This window comes from Labrus bergylta, chromosome 10, assembly GCF_963930695.1.
Source record: "Labrus bergylta chromosome 10, fLabBer1.1, whole genome shotgun sequence".
NCBI lineage: Eukaryota > Metazoa > Chordata > Actinopteri > Labriformes > Labridae > Labrus > Labrus bergylta.
The window spans coordinates 1,769,967-1,797,002 of record NC_089204.1 but is presented as its reverse complement, the minus strand read 5'-3'; the positions used below and the strand labels follow the sequence as shown (position 1 = coordinate 1,797,002).

Below are 27,036 nucleotides of genomic sequence, written 5' to 3'. Positions count from 1 at the left end.
ATTTCCTATAACTCGATCATTATGATTATGTGCACAGTACATTAAATGGTAAATGCACTTGGACTTGTAAGGTGCTTATCTAGTCTTGTGACTACTCAAAGCACTTTGACACAACATGTCACATTCACCTATTCATACTACATGGCAGAGGCTACTATGTAAAGTGCCCATCAGTATTGATTAATCCAATCACACCGCTGGCGAGCAGAGGGAGCAATTTGGGGTTCAGTGTCTTGCCCAAGGACTTTGTTTAAGTTTATTTAGATCATTTTAAGAGACACCAATTCAAACACTGAGTAGCATTCTTTAAGATTCCACACCGTGATAGAATGGATCATACATAATTAAAAATGTAAATAAAAAATATAAATTTACCAATCATTACGTTTGCAACACTCAGTTTTAACCCTAAATGTTTGCATTTTTTATTAAATCACAGCTTCTCAATGTGAGATACAAAAGTCAGCCATAACATTATGCAATCCATTAGAGCAGTTCTACTAACTCTTCTACTTCAACTCCCTTTTAATTGGTCATTTAACAAACACAAGGGAGCAAAAATATTAAGAACAACTATTACTATAACACACTTCAGTACCAAATCACCGACCTCTACAACTCCAGCAATGAATAGAAAGCAGGATTATCACATTTCTTACTATTTCAACAGATACTGAAAATGTAGAGTGCAACATTTGGGTGACATCAATGTCACAATGGTATGAATATGAGGGGTTAGACACATAAAACATGATTACTATGTCTGCTTTTATTGTTGTTAAATAGTAGTGTGGTAATAAGAGTCGAAGTCTACTTTAACAACAATGATCAAATCAGTAAAACAGACAAGAAACTCTGCAACTTCATTTTCAACATGTACTAAAATGAATATGAACAAGTACCTCAATATATTCTTTAAAAACACCAGTAAAAAATCATTTTCTTATGGTGTACATTAAAACAACATCTAATTTAAAGGCCTAAAATAATGCAAAAACAGTGTCATGATCACTAAACTGAACAGAACAATGTCAAAATGGAAGAGGAATGAAGTGTGAAGTGTTTATGTGTGAGACATTGTTGCTACGAGTTTGTTTCTTTGTAAACCTGGTTTGTCCAGTTAAGGAGTGGTGTATAACTCTCTCATGCTCTCTAGTCAGGTTTCGGCTGCCGAAAGGCCTCCAAGTCACTCTCTGCGACATAGTTCTAAGTCAAGGCGTGTGTGTAGGTGTGTGTGTGTGTGTGTGTGTGTGTGTGCGTATGTGTGGGTGTCTTCTAAGGGAAAAAGGGGGCGCTATGAGAGGCGGTGCTGATGCGGCCTAACCTGTTTTCCAGGCTAGCTTTGAGATATAGGCATTTAACTGGCTAAGACAACACGTTGTGCCTGACAGAGCAGCAGTGATACAGTGAAGAGGAAACATCTCTGCTTGGTTAGCTGGAGGTGTCACCAGCAGGAGCAAACGGTGAGTCCACCACACTTTATCTAAAGCCTCTTTTTGCTTAATAAGAAACGGTATCATAAGATTATATGGGAGGAAAATACTAAAAATGTGTTGTTGAAAACTAGGTTGTCATACAATTCAGCCCACATAAAGCAAAAAATTATTTATTTTACATATTTAAAATACATTTAAAATCATCGTTCTTAAGACTAGCAGTTCAACCCTGCTCGCTGCCTTCAATGCGACATATTGCACAGCCTGAATTCATATTTTTCTCTCGTCTTAAATAGTGCAAAAGGGAGTTTTTTTTAAACAGGAATGTTCAGCAAATTTAGCCCACATGAAGAAAGCTTGTGCATTATGAATATAATGTGATACAATTTATACATATACTGGTATTTTGTTGAGGTTGTGGCATTTCTTCAGAAAACCTTGTTTTGAGGATCAAAGAAACCTGATGAGTGTCGTAAATAAATAATAAATAAATAACCTGAGATGTTGTGCAAAGTTGTACACCAGATTTTAAGGGATCCTTTAGTTTTAAAGTTTAAAGTTCCAAGTTGACATGCTTGAAATGTATAATAATATCATATTGTCTTGTAGTGATTGCCAATGTTGATCACGAGGTGAGGTTCTGAACATGGAGTTTTGATGCGTCATGTCCCAGTTGCAAAGCAGAAAATCTCATTAATCAGAAATGGATTCCTCCTTATTGCATTGAGGACGAGCGATTAAAAAAACACTAAACAAACTGTAGGTTAATAAATGTACTGTGTATTTATTTTACGCCTATTATTACTAATAAATATGGTTGTCATTGGGATTTGGTGTTGTCCTAACTGGGACATACCAATCTCTGCTGTCATCTGGCTCACGCCCTGCTGATGCTGCCGCCCTACTTAAGAGGGTACACCCGTTAAGAACATCGGCGTAATTACCTTTTATTTATTTATGTAAGAATACATCATGTAGGATTACAAACATTTAAAAGGTGTGTCAGGAGAGGTCAAGAAGCCAACAGGCTTACACAAGGGACCTTAAGAGAACAAACAAAGCGATAACAATTACACACATAGGCCTACATAAACACATACACACACACACACACACACACACACATATATATATATATATATATATATATACAGACACACACATATATATGTATATATATACACACACACACACACACACACACATATATATATACATATATACAATACACACACATACATGTTCACATAACACATATGTACAATATGTAACAATAGTAATTGGACACCCACAGTGGTTTGAGTTTTTTAAGATCTTACTCTCCATATCCCCTGAAAAAAAGCATACACCATGTTACTTAACACTTTACATGTGCCAAGTTGTCAATCTCTTAGTCACAACCATTTAAAAAAAGTTAGGACTGCTGGGTTGCTTGTCTACTTAAAAACCTAATTAGCTTCAAAGGCAGCGCCTATTTATGACTGTTGCATTAACACTACTGGGTGTTAGCTTGTAGCATCATGTTTTCATTACATAAGTGGACAGTTCAGATTTCCCTGACTTACTTTTCTTGAGAACTTTTTATTTGCAACGTTGCATCGCTAAACTTGTGGCCTGCTCTGTCATTACTTTTGCAACTTTTCTGCAAGTGTATTACATTTTGTGAACATGTGATGATGTTGGGGTGTGGTTGAGGGAAGGGCTGCGTATGAGTGAGGGTGCTGTGCTTGCTAGTATGTCTGTCAGAATGCATCCAAACCAACTGGTTTAGATGCATGCATTCCCCTGAACAAACCTGGCAGAAGCTTTGAATTCCTAAGGTGTGATGTCATACGGTGCGTGGGCGCCGTTGTTTCTCCCATAGAAAATGAAAGGGTTGCTGAAGGCAGGTGAAGAACTCCAAGGACAGGCAGGGATACATTGACCCCATCCCCGTTAGGTCTTTAGACAGCTGATGCAAATTATTCTAGTATCTATCATCAAGATCTTCAGGTGATACTGTTTTAAACTCTAACTTCTGACGGTGCTTATTCTACTTTTCCCTCATGCCAACATGTCCGAGGGTGTGTGCTCATCTGGGGTCAATAAGGAATTGCCTTATTAAAAAAAACAACTAAACATTAAATAATGTGTTAAGTTCCTATCTTCAATAGGTACAAAATGTTTGTATTAAAATAGTTTAAGATACTGTTTATCATTATCATGTATGACTAATGTTGCCTTTCTCTGATGTTTTGCAGATATCTTTGTGGTGATTCGAGTTTCCAGGCTTTTTTTTACTGCTGGATATGTGGATGTAAATCAAACTGAGAAATGATGGTAAATATAAAAAAATAAACGTACAAATGATGTGTGAAGCTTTATGATCCATATATGAGTTTGAAATATGGAATGAAACACAAGAGCAAAGTGCAAAAGGGAAGGTGGAACAATTATGTTTTTTTTTAACCATTGCAAATAATTAACAGAGCCTGGACATGCAGAGAAGAAGTATATCAGACAGCCTCATCCTGGACGACACCGGAGAGGGAGTTGTCATTAAAGGAATCACAGATGACAGGGTTGCAGCAAAGAGTGGCCTGCAAACAGGTAAAGAAAGAACAGTGAAAATTAAATCACTAATGTTACATTACCCATGTTGCATTTATGGAAAAGATGCACAATATATTACTTCTGAAGAGTGGTTTCTACTTTTTTAGGTGATGAGATTGTTGCAGCCACTATTCACCTAGATCACCTCAACAAAGATGAAGTGCTGAACATCCTGAAGGTCCTGGAGCCATATGATAAAAACATGAAAGTTCTCACAAAGAAGGATCTGAACACAAGTGCTGGCCTTGGCTCCTTGGGATTAGGTCTTGGAGACCCTTCAGAGGTACAGGGGGTGGTTCAGACAATTTTAAAAACTTTCCGGGGCATCTTTATTTCTATGCAGATTGATGTGTTTATAAATGAAATTGTTTTGAGATTGGAGTTTAAAATGCTTTGAGATTAGATTCCTGTCTACCTTCCAGTGACATGGAGGTCAATTTGAATTTGTCATTGAATTTGTGCAGTGAACAGTTTTTATGGGGTACATTTCTTCATTCTAAGTGAGTTCTAGTCCTTAACCTGCTAGGGCTCACAGACGGTTTCAGATCAGGCATACAAAATAAAAGCTAGTTGCCTGGCTTTATTTATCAAAATGTTACCAAATCAAATTGTATTAATATATTTCATTGTCAAAAATCATATGAATAGAAACAACAATCATCTTTCACAGTGTTGATAATAAGCAAGTTATAAAAGATCGAGACGAGATCTTCGCTAATAGATGTTAACCTACTTTTTTTATGAATTTATCACCAACAGATGCTCAACCTAAAGAAGGATCTGTCACTGAATGCAAATTCTGAGGCACCTGCTTTTTCCCTTAATGGCCTGAGTGGAAATGTAAATTCTGGGCAGGGTTTGGGGGGTGATATGAGTGGTCCCACTCTCAATGGAGACATCCCCAGTTTCAGTCTAAACAAGCCTTCAGCCAATGCTGGGACCAAGTTCTCCATGCCCTCCCTAGGTCTGACTGGACCAGATGTAAAAGGAGACCTAGATGGCACTCTAAAAGCACCTGATTTCAGTGTCTCAACCCCCAAGATAGACACTACCAGTCCCTCTATTGACATTGAAAAACCAGACATCAAAACAGGCAATGCGAAATACAAGCCCCCAAAATTCACAATGCCACACTTCAATATGCCGAGGTTCAAAACCCCAAAAGCAGAGGCAGATCTTCCAGGAGGGACAATCAATGGAAATCTAGAGGCACCTGACCTCTCTCTTTCAGGCCCAGAAGTGGATCTGAAAACCCCTGATATAAATCTGAAAGCCCCAAATGCTGATCTCGATGCACCCTCAGGAAAAATTAAATGGCCTCATCAAAACTGGAAATTCCCCAAGCTTAAAGGTCCAGATGCTGACTTAAATGCTGAACTGCACACACCTAGTGCCAGCCTCTCAACACCAAAGATCGATGGGGATTTGAGTCCACCAGATGTAAATGTTAACCTGCCCAAAGCGGACATTAAAGGCCCTGATGTGAATGTTCAAACCCCTAATCTTGACATTGACGCTCCGTCAGGTAAATTCAGGACTTGGAAATTTAAGAAACCCAAATGGCATGGTTCAAAACCTGATCTGGACTTAGATGCAAATGTCAATGCACCAGATGTTGATCTCTTGGCTCCAAAAATGAAGGGGGGAATTAGTACCCCAGATATTAATATGCCTGATGCTGACCTCAAAGGTGCTGATCTAGATGTAGAGGCTCCATCCGGCAAATTCAACTGGTTTCATAAGTTAAAGAAACCCAGACTTCACGGTCCAAAAGCAGATCTGAATCTTGGTGCAGATGGTGATCTCTCTGTTCCAAAACTTGATGGTGAGTTTAGCACACCAGGTGTTGGTCTGAATTTGCCCAAAGCTGATGTTGACGTTAATGTACCAGACGCTGACCTTGATGCTCCCTCAGGCAAAATCAAGTTCCCAACACTCAAAAGGCCCAAGTTTTTGCTCTCTGGGCCAAAGGTAAAAACCCCAGACGTTGATATTGATTATGATGCGAAAGCACCAGACCTCAGTGTCCCTCCTTTGTCCCTTGATGGACCGAACGTTGATGTTAACGCACCAAATGTAGATATTGACACTCCGTCCGGGACCCCCAAATGGTTCAGTCTCAAAAAGCCAAAGTGGGGACTGTCAGGTCCTAAGGTTAATGGTCCAGATGTGGATCTGGATGCTGATATCTCTGCTCCTGACTTGAGTCTCCAAGCTCCAAAGATTGATGGTGAGATAAATGCTCCAGATTTAAATCTAAAGTTACCAAGTGCTGACCTAGAAGCCCCAAAGATCGATGCTCCAGATGTTGAAGCTCCGTCTGGATTATTTAAATGGTTCAAAAAACCTACATTTGGCACACTGAGGGGTCCAAAGGCTGACATTGATGCTGATATGAGTGCACCAAATTTAGACCTCAAGGCACCAGATATCAACCTTTCAGCACCAAAAGTTGACGGTGGATTTGAGGGACCAGACTTTGATGTCACCCTACCCAAAGCCGGTATTAAAGGTCCAAATATGGAAGTTGATAGTCCAGATCTCAAACTTGACTCGCCAGATGGTAAACTAAAGTTTCCTAAAATGAAACTACCAAAATTTAAAGGACCCAAAGTCAAGGGTCCTGAGTTGGATGCAAATTTAGACACACCCAACATTAATCTTGACTCGCCTAAAATTGACCTGGATGCACCAAATGTAGACCTAAAGACACCAGATCTCTCCCTGTCTAAGCCAAAAATCAAAGGCGGTTTTGATGCCCCTGATTTTGGCATTGACCTGCCAAAATTTAACATAGGAGGACCAAAGGCTGAATTACCTAATGCAGAACTAAAGACTCCCAATGTCTCTGTTTCTGATCCTAATTTTAAATTGCCAAAAGCTGATGTCAAAGCACCTGATTTCAATCTTTCAGCCCCCACAATTAAAGGAGATCTCAGTGCTCCAAATTTAAATCTGAATGCTGATCTCAACACAGACCTTAAGGCCCCCAACTCTAATATCACTTTACCAAAGGGTGACATCACCATGCCTAAAGTAGACCTTAAAGGACCTGATGCACAGTTGAAAACACCAGATCTGGATGTTGATTCCGGTCTTGGAGACTTTAAAATGCCAAATTTGAAGCTTCCAAAATTCGGACTATCAGATACTTCAGTCAAGTCGGGAGTAGGGGCACCACAGGTAAACATTGACACTCCTACAGCTAATGTCGACTTGGCTCCTACAGTTGACCTAAGTGGACCAAAGCTAGATGGTGATTTCGGAGGAGCCAAATTAGATGTGAAAGCTCCAAATGTAGATGCCAACATTGAAAAGTCCAAATTTCCACATTTCAAGTTTCCCAAGATTAACTTTCCAGGAAACAATGTAAAGGCTCCAGAGATTGATGCAACTGGAAACCTTGACCTCTCTCCTGATTTGAAGCTCAAAGCTCCCAGTGTTGAAGGAGGAATCAGTCCACCTGATGTCAGTGTCTCTGGTCTGGAAGTGGATGCTAACCTCAACAAACCTAACCTGGGTATCACAGCTGAAGCAGATGCTGCTATTAAGGAATCTCCAAAAAGTAAGCTGAAATGGCCCTTTAAATTTGGACGAAAGTCTGTTTCAGGTGATGAGGAGGGAAATGATGTTGAATTTGAAACTGGCGCCTCAAATGCTGACGTAGAAATTCCTGCATTCAAATTCCACAAACTGCCCAGAAACAGCATTGACGACACTTTAGATATTGGTGAAACCCTAGGCTTACCAAAACTTGAGACAGAGCCAAAGGATTATGTCCTCAGCAAAGGAGTCCGCCTGCCAATACTAAACACAACATCAAAATCGGGAGAGAAAATTGACATTCTGGAGAGATTAAAAATGGCGAAGGAAAAATTACCATCCACTAACGTCTCACCAACTGAAGCAAAGAATACTGTTGATCTGAAGTTTACTGCCCCAAGTCTTGATGTCAAGGCCTCCACAGAAGGAACAGATTCCTCTTTGGTGAGGGGAGGCACTTTCAAAGTAGAAAAGCCAGACGCTGTATCCCCTCAAATTTCGACATCTGATGAAAATGACAAATTGTCATTGAGTCTCTCCAATATGCTCGGCCTAAATATCAAGGATTCAGGTGCTGACTGATTCCTGCAAGGCTTACTTGACATGTAAAGCTTGAGTAAAGAATCATTGTAAATACATGTAACTAAACATTGGTTTGTGAACATTAGGAGAAACGTTTACTGTTCATTTACACTTGCCAATTTATTTTCTGCAGACAATGCCAGCTACAGTATCTTTCGTGTAATAATTTTCAGTAGCCTAACAATGATACTTGTTTTATAAACCATGTGTATATTCCTGTTATTTATACAAGATTTCTTTCTGAAAATGTATGATTTGCAAGTATGTTACTTTTTAAATACCTGCCTCAGTATTGATTGTGATAACACTGAGCTGTAAAGGATTCCCAGAAAAGCTTCTATTTACCTAAACATTTTGTAAGATAAGTGAACTGTGTGAGTGAGTGTTTTTGTTCAATAAATATCTAATAATATAATGGAATCTTAAATACACTTGTCTTTCTTTACAACTATAAAAGCGAGGTATTCAAATAATAACTGGTTGTTTGTGTCTAACTTTAATGACTAAATTAAACGGAATGAGAGGCTTAACAACACTTTAACTTACAGATCCATAATTATTTAAATTCATAGCATAAGGTTATGTTTTTCCAATAAATTAAATAAATATGGTGAACATTTCATAAGAGTCCTGACCAAAAAACAGCTTTTTGTCAAAGTGTATGACAGATTGAGGTCCTTAACGCTAATGTTGACCCTGAATTTCCTTTAAAAATTACAATTTTTGCACAGTTCAATGTGTTTATTTCATAATTAGAAAACAAGTACAATAAAAAATATAATACAAACGTTACCAAAAACGTATCATCAAGGTTTCCCAAATAACATTGATGGGAGCAGTAAAAATCAACTGTTCAAATGTTTTGTTTTCAAAATTCAAGAAATATGATATTTGGTTTGACATATAAAAGGGAAATCAATGAATGACATGATTGTTTCTCTTCTTGGTCTAACTCTCCCTGCTCTGATATTTATCACAAAGATACAAGAGCAACAGTAAATGAAAAAGCCATGCAATAATTACTCAAAGGCGGGGACATAAATCCTGCTGACCATGAGTATTTTTAAAGAAATAAACCAAATATTTATGAAAACGATTTTTTTCCCCCATTCATTTGTGCTTTACTTGTTTTGCAGATGTATACAGTTGAAAGCAAATTCACAAAACTAGACTATGGTAAAGTGAGTGGCTTTTTGAGGTTAAATTGTAACATTAGCGTACAAGAATGTGAACGTCATCAATGCTAACCTGCGCATGCTTAGCATGCTGAATGTCAGTGATATTCCCCATCATAAGCATGTTATTATGTGTCATTCTAACATTGCTTATTAGTAATTAAAGTGCGGCTGAGGATAAATAGGGAAATATTCAATGTATGTGTCGTAATTTGGACCAGTTCATGGCCCTGATGAAAACAAATCAGAGAATCACTGAGTTTACTTTTTTTTTTACAACCAAATGTTTGGTAATTTATTAAACGTCTGTTGAGATATTTCCCTTAAAACCACAAATGTTAAGTCCAGCTAGAAGAAATGTCCAGAAACCATTATTGTTTGTAGAGACTGGCGAGCATGAACCATGAATGTGTCAAAAATTTCAGGGCAAACTATCAACTGGTTGTTAAGACATTTCCATTCAACCAGTGTGATGGACCAACAATCAGACCACCACAAAGATAGAACTCAAAAAAGAATCAACACTCCTCAACTTAAAATCACACTGTTAGCGTGGCTTTAAATCTTAAAGACGCCCTACTATTCATAAGTTGTAAGTCATGTAAGTGCTCTAAAGTCTGTAATATCACTGGTACCTGAAACTCAGTGATGCTGACGTTCATTTCAGGAAGTTATCCTAAAGATGAATTTCTACAGTTTCTACTAGACAAATCTATAAAAGAATATCTACGTTTTGAAGAAGAAAATACCCCTAACAAGTACAACCCTGACAATATAAAAAACAGAGACTGGATAAATATGTAAAAAGTCAAACTGGTTAATGAGTCTCTTGCCAGCGTGATGGCCACACCTTCTCTATCCAGCTCTGTAGCAGTCGCAGCACGTCAATGCGTTGGTAAATACGGCAAAGTTCAGTGAGCTCAGTGACTGTTTTCTGGTTGTAGCGCAGCAGGAACTCCTGGGTGGGGCTGTGGGACAAGGAGCCCTGCGTCCGGTGCTCCAGCAGAGTCAGTTCATCATAGCTCATTCCCCATCGACTTGCAAAGTTCTTCCAGTTTTTGACGGTGCAGTGGTTTGGATCCAGTTTGAGCCGCAGTAAGTCCAGGAGGTCTTTGTCATTCATGAGGTCGCTGATCTTCGGAGGAGGTGCTGGGCAGCAGCACTTTTCACACGGGCTGTTTAGCATCTGCAGTTCTTTGGGGAAGTCTGAGCTCAGATATGGACAAAGAAGATGGACAAAGAAGAAGTTTGCTCAAGACAATGAGTACATTGCAAATGACAGTATATCTTTTAGGCTTTTAGAAAGTAAATCAGTGCGGTGCAGGCAGAGGGACGCCGACATAAACACTAATCTTGGTGTTCATGGGTTTTTTTTAATGACAGCTGTCCTTTTCTATCGGAAAGGTATCCTAAATGACTTCTTTACCTGATTTCCGACTCTATCCACGATCCCATCTCTACAATAAAGGCACAAAAAGCCCAAAAATAAGTCTATAATTTTTTTATTATTTTTTTATTACCTTGACCTTCAAGGGGGGTGGCGGCTGCCCCCCTAATATAATGGTAAGGGAAACACTGATTATCATTACAAAGGCATTTTATATACTGCTGGAAGAATTGACATACCTGGTGAAATTGAAGTTGGGCAGGTGCATTCTTCGACATCTTCAACTGGCTTTAACACAGAAAAACACAACTATTACTTACAGAATCCCTCTATGTCAGTCATTTTCATTTAAATGCCAAAACTCCACAAACATGCCTGTAATATGGAGTCAGGATCAGTCAGTAATAAACAGTCACCACTCTCCACCACGATTCATGATTTACACCCAAATTAGGTTGATTATAAATCAATCATATTTTTTGTGTAAGAGTCATTTTTCCTTTATTGGACAGCTGAAGAGATGGTAAATGTGGGAAGGAGGGATGGTGGATAACATGCACCTAGAGGTCCAGGTCAGGAGTTGAGCCAGAGTTCAGTCGAACAAGAAACGTGCTTCTGTTCGTGGGGCGCCTGCTCTACCTTTAAAACTTCACACTGTCAATCAGTGAACTTCTAGTGATGAAAGATACAACAGAAAACTCTAAGTTCTTGGTCTTTTTCGATTATCTGTTTTTTTTTTTTTCACCCCCCCAAAAAAAAACATGAACCAGAATTGACATTTTTACAATTCTACAATTCTACAATTCACTTATCATACGCTTTTATCCAAAGCGACGTACATCAGAGAGTAAGTACAACACAAGCAAGGATCTAAAAAATAGGGAACAATGTCAATAAGAGCAAACGATCAGCTTTGAGTCTGATTGGACACACAGGTGCTGACAGGAAGTGACCAGAGGCAAAGCACAACATTGAGGGCAGTTCTTGAGAGCTCTAATCAGTATAGAAACCATCTTATAAGTCGTCGTTATCAAACAAAACACTTTAGACACTTCAAATCCATTATTATGTTTACTATTTTACAATCTCTTGTTTCAGTGTTAGAATCCTTACAATTAAAATCATAAGCGGTAAAAGTCAATTACTGCCAAGGCTTATGAGAACATCTTTAGCAATCTAAGTAATATCGGTTTTCAGTCTTGACAGAAGTGTTGGAATGACGGAGCCAAATAGCTACCATTGGAGCCGTAATTGTAGCACAGCAACAGAATAAAAGTTACTCATGAATTTATATCAGCTGTCATCTAAAGCATGGCTCCCAACAGTGAATGCATGCACTAAAGGGTTATGCAGTATTTATTTATTATTGCATGTTTAATAAACATCACAAAGAATGTAACTAAGATTACAATTTACATTTTAGTGTATCCAATTGTGTTCAGTTAATTGTACTGACTTGATGGGTTTTACTCTAACTGATTGAGATTGAGAACATGTCATGTAAAAAATATTACATAAAATATTTGACATGAGTTTATGTATATTTGTTTATTGTATTGTTATATGGTGGTATTACCACAACATATAGAGCACAATATTCAGAAATCTATCTTTATTTCTAAATTCTTTCTAATCTAGCCTTTAAAAAAAACAAAAAACATACCCATCTATTTTCCTCTTTGCCGTTCACTTCCTTCACTTTTCTTCTCTTCTACTTGTCTGACTTTTAGTATAACTGTTGCAGGTGTACGTTATCTCTTATGAGAGTTGCAACCTAAAAATCTGGATGCATGCAAATTGAACATGTTTCAACAAAAGCAACATTGCAGACAGCAGCACATCAAGGCCAGACAGAGATCAAGACCCTACCCCTGGAGGGATGAATTCATTTTTCCAGTGATGATCACTTTGGCTGGAAAGGGCAAATTATCATTTTTTAATTCCCACATCTAGCTCTTTTATTGTTAATTGTTAATTGCTTAGTAAAGTGTTGTCTCATTTGCTCATTGACAGGGAGTGACATGAGCGCTCTTACTGCTGTCTGTGTTCCTGCTCTGTTATTAGCTGCATCTTTCAGTTCAGTGGGGCAAAACCACATCCTGTTGATTCATAGCTAGAATTGGAAAGTACTCTCTGTGTATCTCTGCCAAAGTATAATAGTACGATTGAGGCAGTTTCAATAATTTCTTTAATAATCACCTGGATCCAGATCTGTAACAGGGTACATTTAGTAATGAAAGTGACGGCTGATTCAATTGTAACGTCATATTTTTGGTAGATTACTAAAATGCTGCCCATGAATATTTGTAAAGGGATGTGCATCATTTTAAACTGAACTATGACCTTTGAAATCAAGAAGGGGCAGGATTGTCTGATATCATCTTCGTCAAAAACAATAGTGGAGGAGAAACAAATGCTGGCACGCTAAGTGGTAGTGAGAAGTACCCTGAAAGTGTGGTTGTAAATGTTGTTATTGGACACAGGTCGTTTTGATAAATGAGTTAAACAAGGGTTTGTCCTATTTTATTTTTCTTCTTCTAATGAGCTACACAGGTGTACTAAGGTACATTTCTTTGGATTCTGCTTTTAACTAATAGCCGCCTTCTTCCCCTCATTTTTCTTCAATAGTCACTCAAGTTAGAAGGAGCCCTACTGCTTACATCAATACACTTTACAGCCTAACTTATTCTGGAATTACCTTTAGCTGATTTCACTGTAAGATCTTGTGCAGACTTTGGATAAATATAACGACACAGCTAACAATCATGCTTCAGTATACCAGGTGTATGACTTCCCTCCATATGTTATATTGATAAACTACATTTCAGCGTTTACTGTTGTCCCATAGTTTCCAAATGAAAGTTGGTTAAAGTTTATCGAGCTTGCATCCTGCATATGGAACAGTTTGTGGTTAAAGATTGAACATTTACCTAGGTGACTTGTGTCAGACAGAGGTAGAATGAGTAGGTGAGGTAGACTGTGGACAGATGTGGAACTGAACCTAAACTTCTAGGCACCTACGTATTTAACAACATTCTGTTAGTCTTTGTGGTGGAACTGTGACAAAGGTGGTTAGAAGTGAAAATCAGTCAAAGACATGTTGCATGTGCGCACATGCACCAAATGCATTAATATACAGACGTAGTCCACAACACCAACTTGTGTCTGAAGAAGCATTGTGAAGCCCAACGCTGGTGTGGTATCTCAACCTCACTTCTGATCAGTCTGGCAGCAGGTAAAGAGGTGGCGCTCCTTCCAGGACTACAGCCTCAATGTGCCCACCTGTCAGTCAACTCAACGAGTTGACTGACAGGTGGCTTTTGTAGCCAGCCTCAAGTGGTCACTCGAGAAACTTTTTTCAACAACAGCAGATGTTTCCACTTGATTAATACTGACCTGTCTTATTCTGTCTGACGAGGGGCTCAGGAATCCAGAGGGCATCGAGCTCAAGTGAAGAGTCACGGCATCTGTTGGAGACACATTACTCATGAAAACCTTGACATTCATCATTTACAGAAATGCTTGAAAAAAAATTATTTACAAAAGAGAACTAGGTCCGTTAGGGTTAGGGTGAATTCATGATATAAATATAGACAGGCCCTAATTTCTGTGACCTTTATATACATAAAGGATATACACTAAAGCAACATTTCAATAAAATTGAATTAAAACTATATCTAATATCTGTCCATCTTATGAGCATTTTTCTATTTTACTTCCTCCATATGGCCTGTAGTACACAGCGAGTTCAACAGAGTATCTTTTGGTTATCAGGCTTCACTTACCCTAACAAAGGAGATCACATTAAGTGGTTATCAATCTGGTAAGTAAACCCAGAGTTTCATTGAGTGTATTCACATAGAAGGGGCGTTGTTAGCTTTATATAACCTTCATATCACCATCATTAACAAGATCTGCTGTCAGCAGACTGCATATTTTACAACCTCAGAGCGAAATAGAAAATCTTAGTTAAACACTTAATCCACACTAAAATCACCACAGCAGCAGGAAGAACCCAACTTTATGATCATGAGTGCACAACAGATCTGGAGATAGCTCCTCTGGTTTCTTCCTTTCTTAAATGTTTGCTTGTCCTGTGTATGACAGTTTAAGACTTTATACTTCAGCTGCAGCCCAGACCTTCAGTATACAACTGTATATATGATGATTTGATGATTTAATTTATTTTGTGTTTCATGCACACAAAGTGCCCAACCGTCATGGGCTTATAAGACACCAAAGAATTCAGTTGGAGTGGTTTACATTTACATATCATAGCATTACAAAGTTGCTGGCTCCTGTCACAGGTCAGTCTTAAACAACGTGTTATGTCTTTTTTCCCAGGCTTTACAAACAAAAAAAACATAAAAATAAAACCATTCAAAGTTGTATGTAGGTCAGTACTGTGCTTTGCCTTATATCTTTAACGAAAAGCATTAATAAGATCTTTCTTGATCATATATTTTATATAAAATATCATTAGAGGAAGACGACGTGTCTGCTGTCTCTCTTCCTCCTCCCCTCTCAAAATGAACTTTCACACCTTTGTGAGCAGGAGTCTGATGGGCCAGCAGGCAGAGTTTAATACCGCTTGACGTCCAGGATACGTTACCGTGGCGATCTACCCAAGTACGAAGTGCACTACCTTCATGGTACTGATGGTGCATTCCATTTACCTTTGAACTCGGATCTCAGAGCTGGGAATGCCATCACACCTGAGTTAACCGCATTCCAGTTGCAAGCTAGCAACAAGTTGGAAAAGCAACATGGACGCTTTCAGGAGAACCTTTGTTTTAATCGATGTGATTGATTTAATTACACAAAAAGAGTGTACAGTGTAGCAGCCATGTTGGATTTTAACTCGGGCCAACTGAAGGTTCTTCGAGTTGCCAAGTCGGAATTCTGACTTCAGGGTGGCCGGCAACCCTAAATTTCCGATTTCCAAGATGAATTGAAACGCACCATGTAAACCAAGAGTTAACCCTGTTGTTACCCTATTCATCGCAAATCCTGCTTCATAGTACACCAAACCTGGTGTACTACTTCAATATTATAATATATTCGATATTCAGTCTTTTCCAATAGACTAACTTACCAGTGGCAGTTTGTCAATATGTGCTTTGTAAAAAAAGGACCATTATGGTTATGCTTGTGTATTTACCATGTGGATCTGTCACCTGCACTGGATAATTGGCCTCCAGAGACTGTGGACGAGAAATATGGTAGACAAGATCATATTAGAAAGGAAAATGAATAAAGCCAAAAAGAAAGCTTTACTGTCACTTTGTTCTTGAGCCTGAGACAACATTTAAGATGTAGTCTGTAGCTATGGAAGTAAATGACTCTCTTGTGTGCAAAGACAGGGAAAAGCTTGCCGCAACCTGTTCCTGAATGAGCCCTCTGGGCACTAGCAATCATAGCATAGTGTGTTCAGTTATGGTACATTTCTGAGCAGATTACTGTAAGACTCTGCTTTCCAAGGAAGAACAATGAGAAATCAGCACAAAGCAAACTGGATTGAAAACAAGTCAAGGCAATTGGATGGTTAAACTAACACATAACAGAAATGAATAAAGAAAAGTTACTTACAAATTCTGCCACAAAGCTGGTGGTGTCTGTGTCCTCCACGGGTTCAGATCTGGGTCTGTCTGTTACAATAAAAAAGGAGAAGTTTGTAACATGGTCGTGACTTTATGCTCATGTCATCCACTCTCTATATATGGACAGAGTGTCAGCCGCAGAGAGGCACAGAAAAGCCACATCCTCCAGCCAACAAGAATATTCTGCTACGTGCAACTGAGTATGACGCAGTTTGGGCATGGGTGGTAACAACACATCATAGGCAGACCCTCTGCAGACTGTGTCACTGTGAAGCCAATATATTCAATGAGCTTAAGAGAGAGAGAGAGAGAGAGAGAGAGAGAGAGAGAGAGAGAGAGAGAGAGAGAGAGAGAGAGAGAGAGAGAGGCACCTAACCCCCCCCCCCATCAGCTCAGGAGCACCCACTGTGTGCAGCCCCCTCACTCTGAGACCTCTCCATTAATGCATGTTCACAGGATCCTGTTTGTGCATGTCTGTGTATTTCGGCCTATGTTTGTGATTTAAAGTTTTATTAAGGATCTGATATATAATCTCCCTACGTGCAATAGAGCTCCACTGTTGTTGAAAACTATTAGCAACAAACCAATGAGAGCGCTGATAGCCTCGTGGTTATGTCGCGTGCCCCATGTAAAGAGGCTTTATTCAATGTCACTGCGGCTTTGGGTTTTAATCTGACCTCGACCCTTTGCTGCATGTCATCCCCTACTCTCTCCTCCCAGCATGTTCCTGTCTCTCTTCAGCTGTCCTATCCAATAGAGGGAGAAAGTCCTAAAAGATAACTTAAAAAAAAACTGTACTGTATTTTGTCACTGAATTGTGCAATATATTATAACTGTTTGGTTAGAGAAAAAACGCCAACACTGTAAAAAAAAACTTAAATCTTAGCAAGTGTATCTTATCTTACTACTTAGCAGCGGTATACTGTAACCCCAATGTTCAATGCAAAATGGAGATTTTTACATTTCTACATTACATTAATTAATATATATTTCATGGTTACTGGCACACATATGTAATTCTTAAAGTTATGATAAAACATACATATTTATATCACTTATGTATTCAATTCCACAAGGATATTCATAACTACACTTCATAAGATATTGTACATAACAAAAATGTGTATTTGTATAAATAACTTTTTATATTAAACAGCAGAGATCATATAAGGCAACAGACAGTGAAATCCATTTAAAAGGGAAATGAAAGACTACTGGGAAATGAAGCACATGATATGATGCAATTAATGTCCATGTTTCATCTTTATCGTACACAGTCATTAGTTCTCAGAAACATGAGTTTGAAATCAAAAGGAAAACCTATACTGAAATCATATTACATGACAGCTTTATTTTTCATCTTTCTGTTTCTGTAATAATTTAAATTATCCTCACAAATGTAAAAAAAAAAATTGGGGCACACTAACTTGCATTGAGATCAATGGCATTGTCAGACAATTTACAAAAAATGCCTTAAGGTGACAATAATGCCGACTTTTTCTAATTTCACTCTGGTTAGGATAAAGAGATTGTATTTAATACTGATAAAAAAAGTATAAAAATCAGCTTGAGGAATAAATCATATTTTAAGCAAGAATTACCAGAAAATAAAATATGACATTTTATTGGTAATTTTGTTCTGGAACAATTTCTTCTTCATCTTTCACATCACACTGTTTACTAGATATAAAAGGGTCTTTCAGTCTCTTAATCTGCATATTCTAATTGACTGGAAACATCATCTTTATCAGTCCTTCATGGCTTTTCATGCAGCTTTTCCTTTCTAACTTTCTTTCAGAGCTTCTGATTATTTTAGCACTATGAAGTGCCCATGTGGACTATTTCCTCAGAGTAGGGCCAATTTGCCTTACAAAATGTAGTTTAGTCCAACTCATTTAAAAACACATAATACAAAAACACAGAGCAAGATCAATATCTCCAAATGTCACCAAAAGACATGGAAAAAGAAGAAATAGCAAATCTGGAGTATACATTTGTAGAAAAAGCCGAGAGCAGATGGCGTACAGGAGAGTATTTATCCAATAGTGCAATGCTTTCAGAGACTAAACCTATAAGCATTAATGAAAGCATTGGACCTGGGATGGAAGGACTGATTCATGCCGAGACAATTGTGCTTTTGTCCAAAGCAGCATGCATCAGAGGAAACAACGTCATTAAGTGCAAACAAACAGCTTATAGGTCATCAAGGTTAGCACTTTTACCAAAGTTGTTCCTGGTTTTGAGGACAAGGCTTCAGCAAACAATATAAAAAGAAAGATTGACAGTGAGGTAGTGTCAGAGGGTTCATGGTGAAGTAGGAGGCAAACTCATGATTCTGTGTCCCATTGGTGGACATTTACTTACAACTGCAACAAGATGCATCATGCAAAACAAAATGTGGACAGAAAACTGTTAACTTAAAGAAAAAAAGGATAAATAAACTCATGACAGCATAAAACCTGGGGTCTACTCCTGACCTTCCTCGCTCACTGCACATAGACAACTCAATTTACAGAGGCAGACCTCCCCGATAACCAGCATCTATCTCTTACCATCCTCCCTACAGGTTGTGTACACATATCATCATAAAATAGGAAAATAATACTGAAACAGAACCAATTTCAGGAAAAAAAATCAAAATTTCCCATGGTACTTGAATGCATCACACCATGCGGTATTCTCGGCATACAGATCACATATGAAGGAAATACATATAGTAATACTGTCAGCAGCTTCTCCCCAGACGTTGTGGTGACTTGGTATTGTATGACTTGGTGGTATTGCTGAATAGGCGGGGAAACAAGGGGGGGGGGCCCTTTCTGCACTGGGGGTTTATACTGTTATAATAATTGGAAATAAATACAACAAAAGTGACATATGGAGTCCACTTTGTCACAATGACCCAATAATAGAAGAATAAAACATCATCACTGACATATCCATATTTAAACTTTGCATTACTATTCTTTTTTAATTTGTCTTATTATTAAAATATAAATATATTTGCTTCTCATCTATGACAGTACCATTATTTATAGCAGGACAACCTCCTGTGTTGAAAATGAAGCCAATGGGGAAATGCAAAAATACTGCAGTTCCTCGAGTGTCCACTTGATTGTGGTTCCTAAAAGCCCAAAAGTCTCATACACAACCGTGTTGAAATGCCCATTTTAACAGCAGAACAATTCATGTTTACAGCCCAGTAAATGGTAAATGGACCGCAGCGCCAGATCTGCTTACCAAAAGTGGCCCGCTTGTAAAGTGCTTTTCTAGTCTTCTGATTACTCAAAGCGCTTTACACCACATGCCACACCTACACATTCACACACTGATGGCAGAGGTTGCTATGTAAAGTGAGCATCACTATTGCCCCACTGCCACTATTGCCCCACCGACAGACTATTTTATATAAATTGTGCATAGTAACATCCCAACTAATGATTCTTCAGGAGACAAATCAGTAATAGTTGAATGGTACAACCAAGCAAAGACAACGACTTCAGGGCAGGAAATAACATATATCGTTATTACTAATATCTAGTTATTATCTTTAGTAATGGTTGAGGTGAAAATGGCAAACATACCCACTTTAATGTCACAGAGATTTCTTAATTATGTTGTTTTGTTTGAGCACCAGCCCAAAGCACAAATCTATTGAGTTTCCTACAGTATGTGAGACAAAGGAGAGCAGCACAATTCAAAGTTGAAACCAGTTTTTTGTGTGTGCATTTTTCACAAAATTAATGAATTAAAGAAAAGAAAAGTATCAAATGGCTTTTACATCATCAAGTCAATTGAGCAATTAATAAAACAAGTGAATAACATGAAATATAGAAAAACAGAAAAGTCAATAAAATTGTGACCTTGGTGGTATTCCCCTCTTTTTGTCGTGCATACAGTATTGAGACCTACAGCAAGTCACCAAATTATCATGTGTAAGTCGAAGCCCAGATCAGTTGAGCATTGTTTCTCCCTCTCTGGGAATGCAGGGGCGTGTAACTGCATGCTCTGGATAAAGTTCAAGAGAAGAAATATAAACCACATCATAATACATAGCTTAGGGCCATAATTCCACACAGGTGAACCCACCTTTTTTGCATTTTGACCACCCATGTCTCCTGAGGGATAAAGCCCAGTTCTTGAGCAGCCTGTACATTGGGCAGTTTGCTTATCGTGAGCTTCTTTCCGCACATGAATGGAGGTGAATGGAAGACATTACCTGAGCCAGACCGCAGTGAAGTCTAGACTGTGTGAGCAGCATTAAGCACCCACCTTTTACAAACTCTCTCTGCTACATGTGTCACATAGCTGAGGGTGGGTGGTAAGTGTCTATTTTACTGTGGGTGAGCTGTACAAGATTAGACTGGTAGAGTAAAAGTCAAAAAATGGACGCCTTACAAAAAACATTCTGCAGACACCTGACATGCAGTTTTTTACATGATAGTGTACTATAAAGTATCTCAGAGCATTTGGGATTCTTTACTGAAAATCCTATTTGACCCGATTCAACATTTTGTGAAGTACACTACACACATTTTTCTGGAATTTAAAAAACACTTTATTCAAATTGTATCACTGTGTGTCTCGTTTAGCCTAGCATAAAGACCAACAGTAGCAGATTGAGCTATCCTGGCAGTTTCTAAAAGTTGCTTCTAGTTTGTTTTATCTGTACACAAAGAGAACTGTCATTATCCAGATGTGAGGTTAAAGGCTGACTTCCATGGAGTTGATCTGTTTGTTTATTTGTGGAGTGATAACTTTCATTTTTGGCCTTTAATTGAGTTTAAATGTACAGATACAATTAATCTCTTGGTATACTTGTAGCTACATATAAAGACCAATCTTAAATCTATTTCTTATTCTGTCTCTTGTGTTTCCTCATTATGAAATCAGATTTATGGTAGGAACTCCTTAAAAGGCTGTTTTTTCATTGACTGCTGCTATTATTGAGTATTAATTTAATTGGACTGCCATGTATTGCTCTGAATTGATAAATTATCCATGATGAACAATCCCAGGTTGAAGTGATTGTGCTTCCAGTCACAATAAGATCCCAAACCCTGGTTGACTCGATTATATCTGGCCACACTTGCTTCGGTTCATCTTTTACCTTGAATCACATTGAGTCTATGATTGTCGTATGAAATGTGCTTTATAAATTCACTTAAATTCAGACTTAACAGTTGAAGACGTTCTACAGAACTGATGGACAAATTGTTGTTCATCAAAAAAAAAAGTTTCAACTTTTATTTTTTTCTTTGTTTCAGCAACATTTCTACATCTGTTATCCAGATATTCCCAAAAACAAGCTTCAAGAACTTAAATTGGACCTACTTTCTATCAAAGAAATGGTGTGTAGTTCAGACCAGGCTGAGACAGTTCCTGGTGTTTACAGATGAATAAAACCCTGAAACGTTGTAAATTGCTGCACCTAAACATGACTCAGATGGGATTTCATGCATATTGTTTTTTTTGTATTCAGGCAAATCTGAATACATGGCAGGACAGCCCTCTGACCTCGTTGATCGTCCTCCACAGCTGGTTTGCTTTTGAAGTCATGTCTGATTATGTAAGTTTAAGTGAAATCGTAGTATAAACGGCAGGTGTGTGGTTCCACAGCCGGGCTGAATCGTCTAGTGTGTGTGTTTGGAGTACTATAATGTTAAAAATCAGTTAAAACTGTCCTTATGGATATGGTCTCCAACGGTCTCTCTTTTAAATGAGTTATAATTTTAAACTTGTAGTGTGTAGCCAGCTTAAGCCAGAGAACATGGAAGCATGCATTGGGACAAGATGCAAACTCCTCACTGAAAGGCTACCATCCAACTGGAAATTTAAACCAGGAACCATCGTGTTTTAAGGTGACAGCGCTAACCATTGTGCAGCCCAGAACAATATTCATAAAAGACCAACTTTAAACCAAACACATCTTTACTACCAGCCAAAGACAAGCATACAAATGTATCACGGTTAACACATTTTCTAAAATCCAAAGGTATTACATTAGGTGCACGTTAGCATGACTATCACAGATTCAAAAAAAAAAAAGTCCCATGTGTGTGAAGATGTCAGTGTGCAAAGCTTTGCAGCTGTGGTTTTTCTTATTGCTCACATGTGGTACAAGAGGTTGAGAACAAGTGAGGTGCAACTGATCTAGGATTCACAAGACTTTCCATTTAATTTACTATGCATAGCTGCATTCACCTTTCATATGATGTCAGTATAAGATTTATAAATCTAAGTTAAAATTGAAAATTTGTATCTCTGGTTCAAACTTTGCATCAACCTCTTTTTAACTTCAACTCAACATCCTTGTAAAGCTTACAAAAACACTCAAAATAAATTAGAGTTCAGTGATGGGTGAAGGGAACTACAGCGTAAACTTGCAGGGTTTCAGACAGTCATTTAACTACAATATGACAGAACACATGTCTATCCTCCAGTATCACAGAGACAGAGAGAGTGTGTGTGGTGGGGTTTTGCACCTATAGGCAGGAACAACAGGCGGTTTTGGGACAGAAGAAAATGATCTAGACGGGTGACTGTGACAAAGGCACATGCCATGAAATCATGATGTGAGACAGCAGTTTTTGTGCCTGATGGTTATTGTGGAGCAGAATCAATATTAATACATCCTGACTACTGCACATTTGCCATCTTGATTAAAATCCCTGTAAATACCCTCCATACTCATGATTCAAGACTCACTTAAAAAAAAAATGTAACAATAGGAATTTTGTTTGGTGTGTGCTCTAGCACCCTACAAAAGTATCTTTGTGCAACTGCACTGTTGTGAAACAACGCTGTTTCACGTCCCCCACCCCTTTGACAACTTGCCTCCTTTGGCAAATGTAAAGCTGACAAAGACTCAAATAATCATGTTGACTGCCAGGTTTGTGCTGTGGACATGGGGGGAGACACCATTCTCTCTGTTGGAAGTTATCTGTGCCTTAAAAATGACTTTTTTTAATTTGAGAAGTTCCATACTGTTTATTTAAGGACGATGTTATAGGTTTTGGTAAGTAGGCCGGTTGAATGTATACAATGAAAAAAACTGAACGCAGCGTTCATGACAAATTAAAACACAGCATCGTGTATAGAGATACTGGATGGGTTCCAAAGAAATGAGCACTTCCATGGTGTCAATAGAATGACATTGGGGTTTTTCAAACACATTGATGTAGCACCATCAACAGTTCCTGTTATGACAACCTTGATTCATAAATGGACTTGAGCTTGTGTAGCACTTTCTAGTCTTTTGATAGATAGATGTATAAGTAGATCACACCCATTCACACTGATGGCAGAGATATGTAAAGAGACCATCAGAACTAATCACATTCATACGCCGTCCAGAAAGCAGTGGAAGCAACTTGGGGTTAAGTGCCCAAGGAAATATCAAACATGTGGCTGTAGGAGATGGGGATCAAACCCCCAACCTTCCGGTTGAGACACCGATTGACTCTAACAGCTGAACCACAGCCAACCCAAAGTAAGGCTCTGTGTTATAATGCATGATATAAAAATAGAAATAGCATTTTTGTTCAAATAATAAATAATTTGATCCTATATAAGTTTTAATAAACAAAGTGTCAGAGGTTAGAGAGCAATAATCCACCTTTCACTCAAAATCCAACTTACATTGGAAACATTTTTTCTCTTCTGTACCTACAATATTTGACAACAACAACAGCACAGACCATGTTAAAGTAACCTACACTTAACAGCTAACTTAAAAAATGAATCAAAGTAGGCTACATATACTTCATTCTATTGGTTTATTATTTATTGCATGTTGATCTGTAAAGGTCTGTTTGTTTAACAGACATTTAACTAACTATAATTAACTGTCTTCATTTCCAAACGAAGATCACTTCATTATAAATTCATTTGGAAACAAATATCACTTGGTCAAAGGTGATGGGACTTTCCAAAGGCCTTTAATGTGTTCGGGATCTATAAATTGAGGGGAACTTTGGTATCGTAGGCTAGTTTCAAACGGAAAGGAAACATTTGTTTCCCCTTAAACTAACGGAGACAAAACCAGTGACAAGCAACTGATAATGATCTGAAAGTGACAATTATGCTCATTAAGATTCAATAAAACTTTTGAGACTTAACTGTTATGAAAAGGTAGGCTGTTAAATAAAATAACCCATAGTGTATACAGTATATAGGCTATAATAATGTAGGAGTTAAGTTTGAACTATAGTTTGTGTAAGAGTAGGCCAAAAAAATGAATAAAAGGCAGTTCTTAAGGAAGTCATTACGCTGTAATTTATTATATGTGAACAACCTAAGTTTGTCAAATTAAATGAAGACAGACTAATACAGTATTTGACTTACCGAAAGGTTTCTTACACGCAGTCAAAGTGCTCATTGTTGAAGTTGTAACGTCCCCCAAACTGTGAATTTGATCCGGATAGGATAGAAGCTGTGAATGTTAACAGGTGAAAAAGAAAACACAGACAGGTATCCTTCAACGTGAGGTGAAACAAAGCGCTACAGCCAGCCCAGCAGCGGCGGCTCAGACTGATCACACACCTCAGTCATGCAGGGCTACTAGGATCCATGCTGCCTTCAAGGTCAGCTCGTAAATCCAAGAATAGCGTTTTCATTTTGGAAGATGACCAAACATAGTTCTTTACCAAGTTGGTTGAACTCCTTTAAAAAAAATAGTTCATGTGTTAATGTAAATATATGTTTTAATTCTGTAATTTCTATGATTATTAAACTTTTAATGTATCGTATTTACTCTGAGTTAACGGGGCTTTTACTGTATTCGACTTCCTCTTAAAAAGTGTAGTGCTTTTGAGCTTCCTTATTTTGCTCCATTCATATTTCCAGTAGATGCAGCAGCACTCCATACTGATATTACTTGTACAGTTTACTCACCAGTAAGGTGTACTTGAGATAGACTACAGGAAAAAGCTGCACCATAAAAAAATCAACCTCTAAAAAAGGATCCCATTTGATTCCAGTTGTCAAACATTATAGTCTATGGCTTTTCTACATTGCAGAGCACATTGAATATATTGGGCTTTGTGATAGTTCTATCACCTTTTGTAAGTGTAAAAAACATTTTTCATTTTTAAATGTCAGACCAAACCATTAAGAGTTCAACTGAATGGTCAATTGCAAATTAATTGATTAAATAATAATTGTTGCAGCTTTACTATTTTTGATTTTTTGATATTTATCATGTTTTTTTGTTTTTTTGATTTAAAGACTGGTCTGTTGATATTCTATATGTTTTTATGATAAAAATCAAATAGACCCACACCAACAATGAACGCATCAATTCATCAAAGATCTCATATCCTTCTGCTCTCAGAGATCTATTGTCACAAAAAAACATAAACATACACACCGTAGTTTATTTTGAATTAAAAACAACTTTCACTGTCACTCTGACAGAACTACTTAACTTTCTAGTGTGGATTACTCCTTCATAGAAAATAGTCCTGAATAAAACAAATCCTCTTTGAGTCACATTTGCAAAAAACATCAAATCAAATAATAATAAAATAGAATAGGAATGTAAATAAGATATCAAGCAATAAGCACAAGAACAATGTTCACGAATAAGAGTAAAAGTAAGAATACAACTTAGTACCAAGTGCATCTTAATATCAGTTTGTGCTGTACAAAAGCGCAGAGGGTGAGGACCGTATGGAATATATACCCATTTTCAAGATTATTGCACAGTTTGTTTGAATATTGCACTTTGTGTTATATTATTATTATAATAATATAATATAATATTTCAATCTGGTGTGTCCACACTTTTGACTGGTACTGTATATACATATAATTCATTCTCATAGTTTCAGAGAAATCTATCTTTCAGGCATATGTACAATCAAATCCATTTGCCATTAGTGTTTCCAGTTTGTATATTAACACATTGTATTCCATATAACTTTATCAAAAGACTTGTTATATTTCACCATCAAGCATGTTTATAGTTTATGTACAAAATAAGTCAGACTGCAAACTTTTACACAAGACTGTTGATATATTCCAAGTGTGTGATTGTTTAGTTTTCTATAGTCACCCTTTTATTTTTTAAAGATTTATTTTTGGGCTTTTTGTGTCTTTATTGTAGAGATAGGACAGTGGATAGAGTCAGAAATCAGGGAGAGAGAGAGTGGGGAATGACATGTGGGAGGGGAGCCACAGGCTGGATTTGAACCTGGGCTGCCCATGTTGAGGACTACATCCTCCACACATTGAGCGTGTGCACTAACCACTGCGCCACAAGCGCCCCTTTAGTCACCTGTCTTATTGGTGTAAGAGCACACAGACTGTAGGAATGATTACCTGACGTCCCATGATTCTCTAGTTGGCCTCCCCTGAGAACGTTGGAAGTCTTTTCTTGCCACTGCAACTTTGTTAAATGTAAATAAAGATTGATTGATTGAGGAGGTGTTGGCAGCATGTCTGTATTGTTCTTTGTTTCTCCACATTACACAATCAAGTCAGAAGAGCTAAAACGTTTCATCTCTAATAAAGTTCACTGTGATGAACGGAGAGTGTGCAGGGGCTCTCTCTTCTCTCTCGTGCATGCAGGTGAAACCCCTCACAAATGAATGAAAGTGTTGCACAGACACAACCATCTGAAACCCACACACCTATTGAACTTATGCCAGGCTGTGAGTGGTAATTGTAGTGACCTACAATATAATGGTAGGGGAAACACTGTTATATTAATTCTGTCA

The 27,036-nt window shown here is 37.9% G+C and overlaps 2 protein-coding genes across 2 annotated transcripts; one reads left to right on the top strand and one right to left on the bottom strand.

Moving 5' to 3' along the window:
• The first annotated feature begins 1,348 nt into the window (after positions 1 to 1,348).
• On the top strand, positions 1,349 to 8,568 carry si:ch211-125o16.4 (neuroblast differentiation-associated protein AHNAK). The gene is made up of 5 exons (XM_065959682.1): positions 1,349 to 1,463; positions 3,677 to 3,755; positions 3,905 to 4,025; positions 4,136 to 4,311; positions 4,788 to 8,568. The coding sequence occupies exons 2-5, from the start codon at positions 3,750 to 3,752 to the stop codon at positions 8,151 to 8,153; spliced, it is 3,669 nt and encodes a 1,222-aa protein (XP_065815754.1). The 5' UTR covers positions 1,349 to 1,463; positions 3,677 to 3,749; the 3' UTR covers positions 8,154 to 8,568.
• On the bottom strand, positions 8,311 to 24,839 carry edaradd (EDAR-associated death domain). The gene is made up of 6 exons (XM_020647838.3): positions 24,662 to 24,839; positions 16,305 to 16,363; positions 15,877 to 15,919; positions 14,112 to 14,182; positions 10,955 to 11,003; positions 8,311 to 10,534 (listed from the first exon to the last, which is right to left on the bottom strand). The coding sequence occupies exons 1-6, from the start codon at positions 24,693 to 24,695 to the stop codon at positions 10,146 to 10,148; spliced, it is 645 nt and encodes a 214-aa protein (XP_020503494.1). The 5' UTR covers positions 24,696 to 24,839; the 3' UTR covers positions 8,311 to 10,145.
• Between the last annotated feature and the right edge of the window lie 2,197 nt (positions 24,840 to 27,036).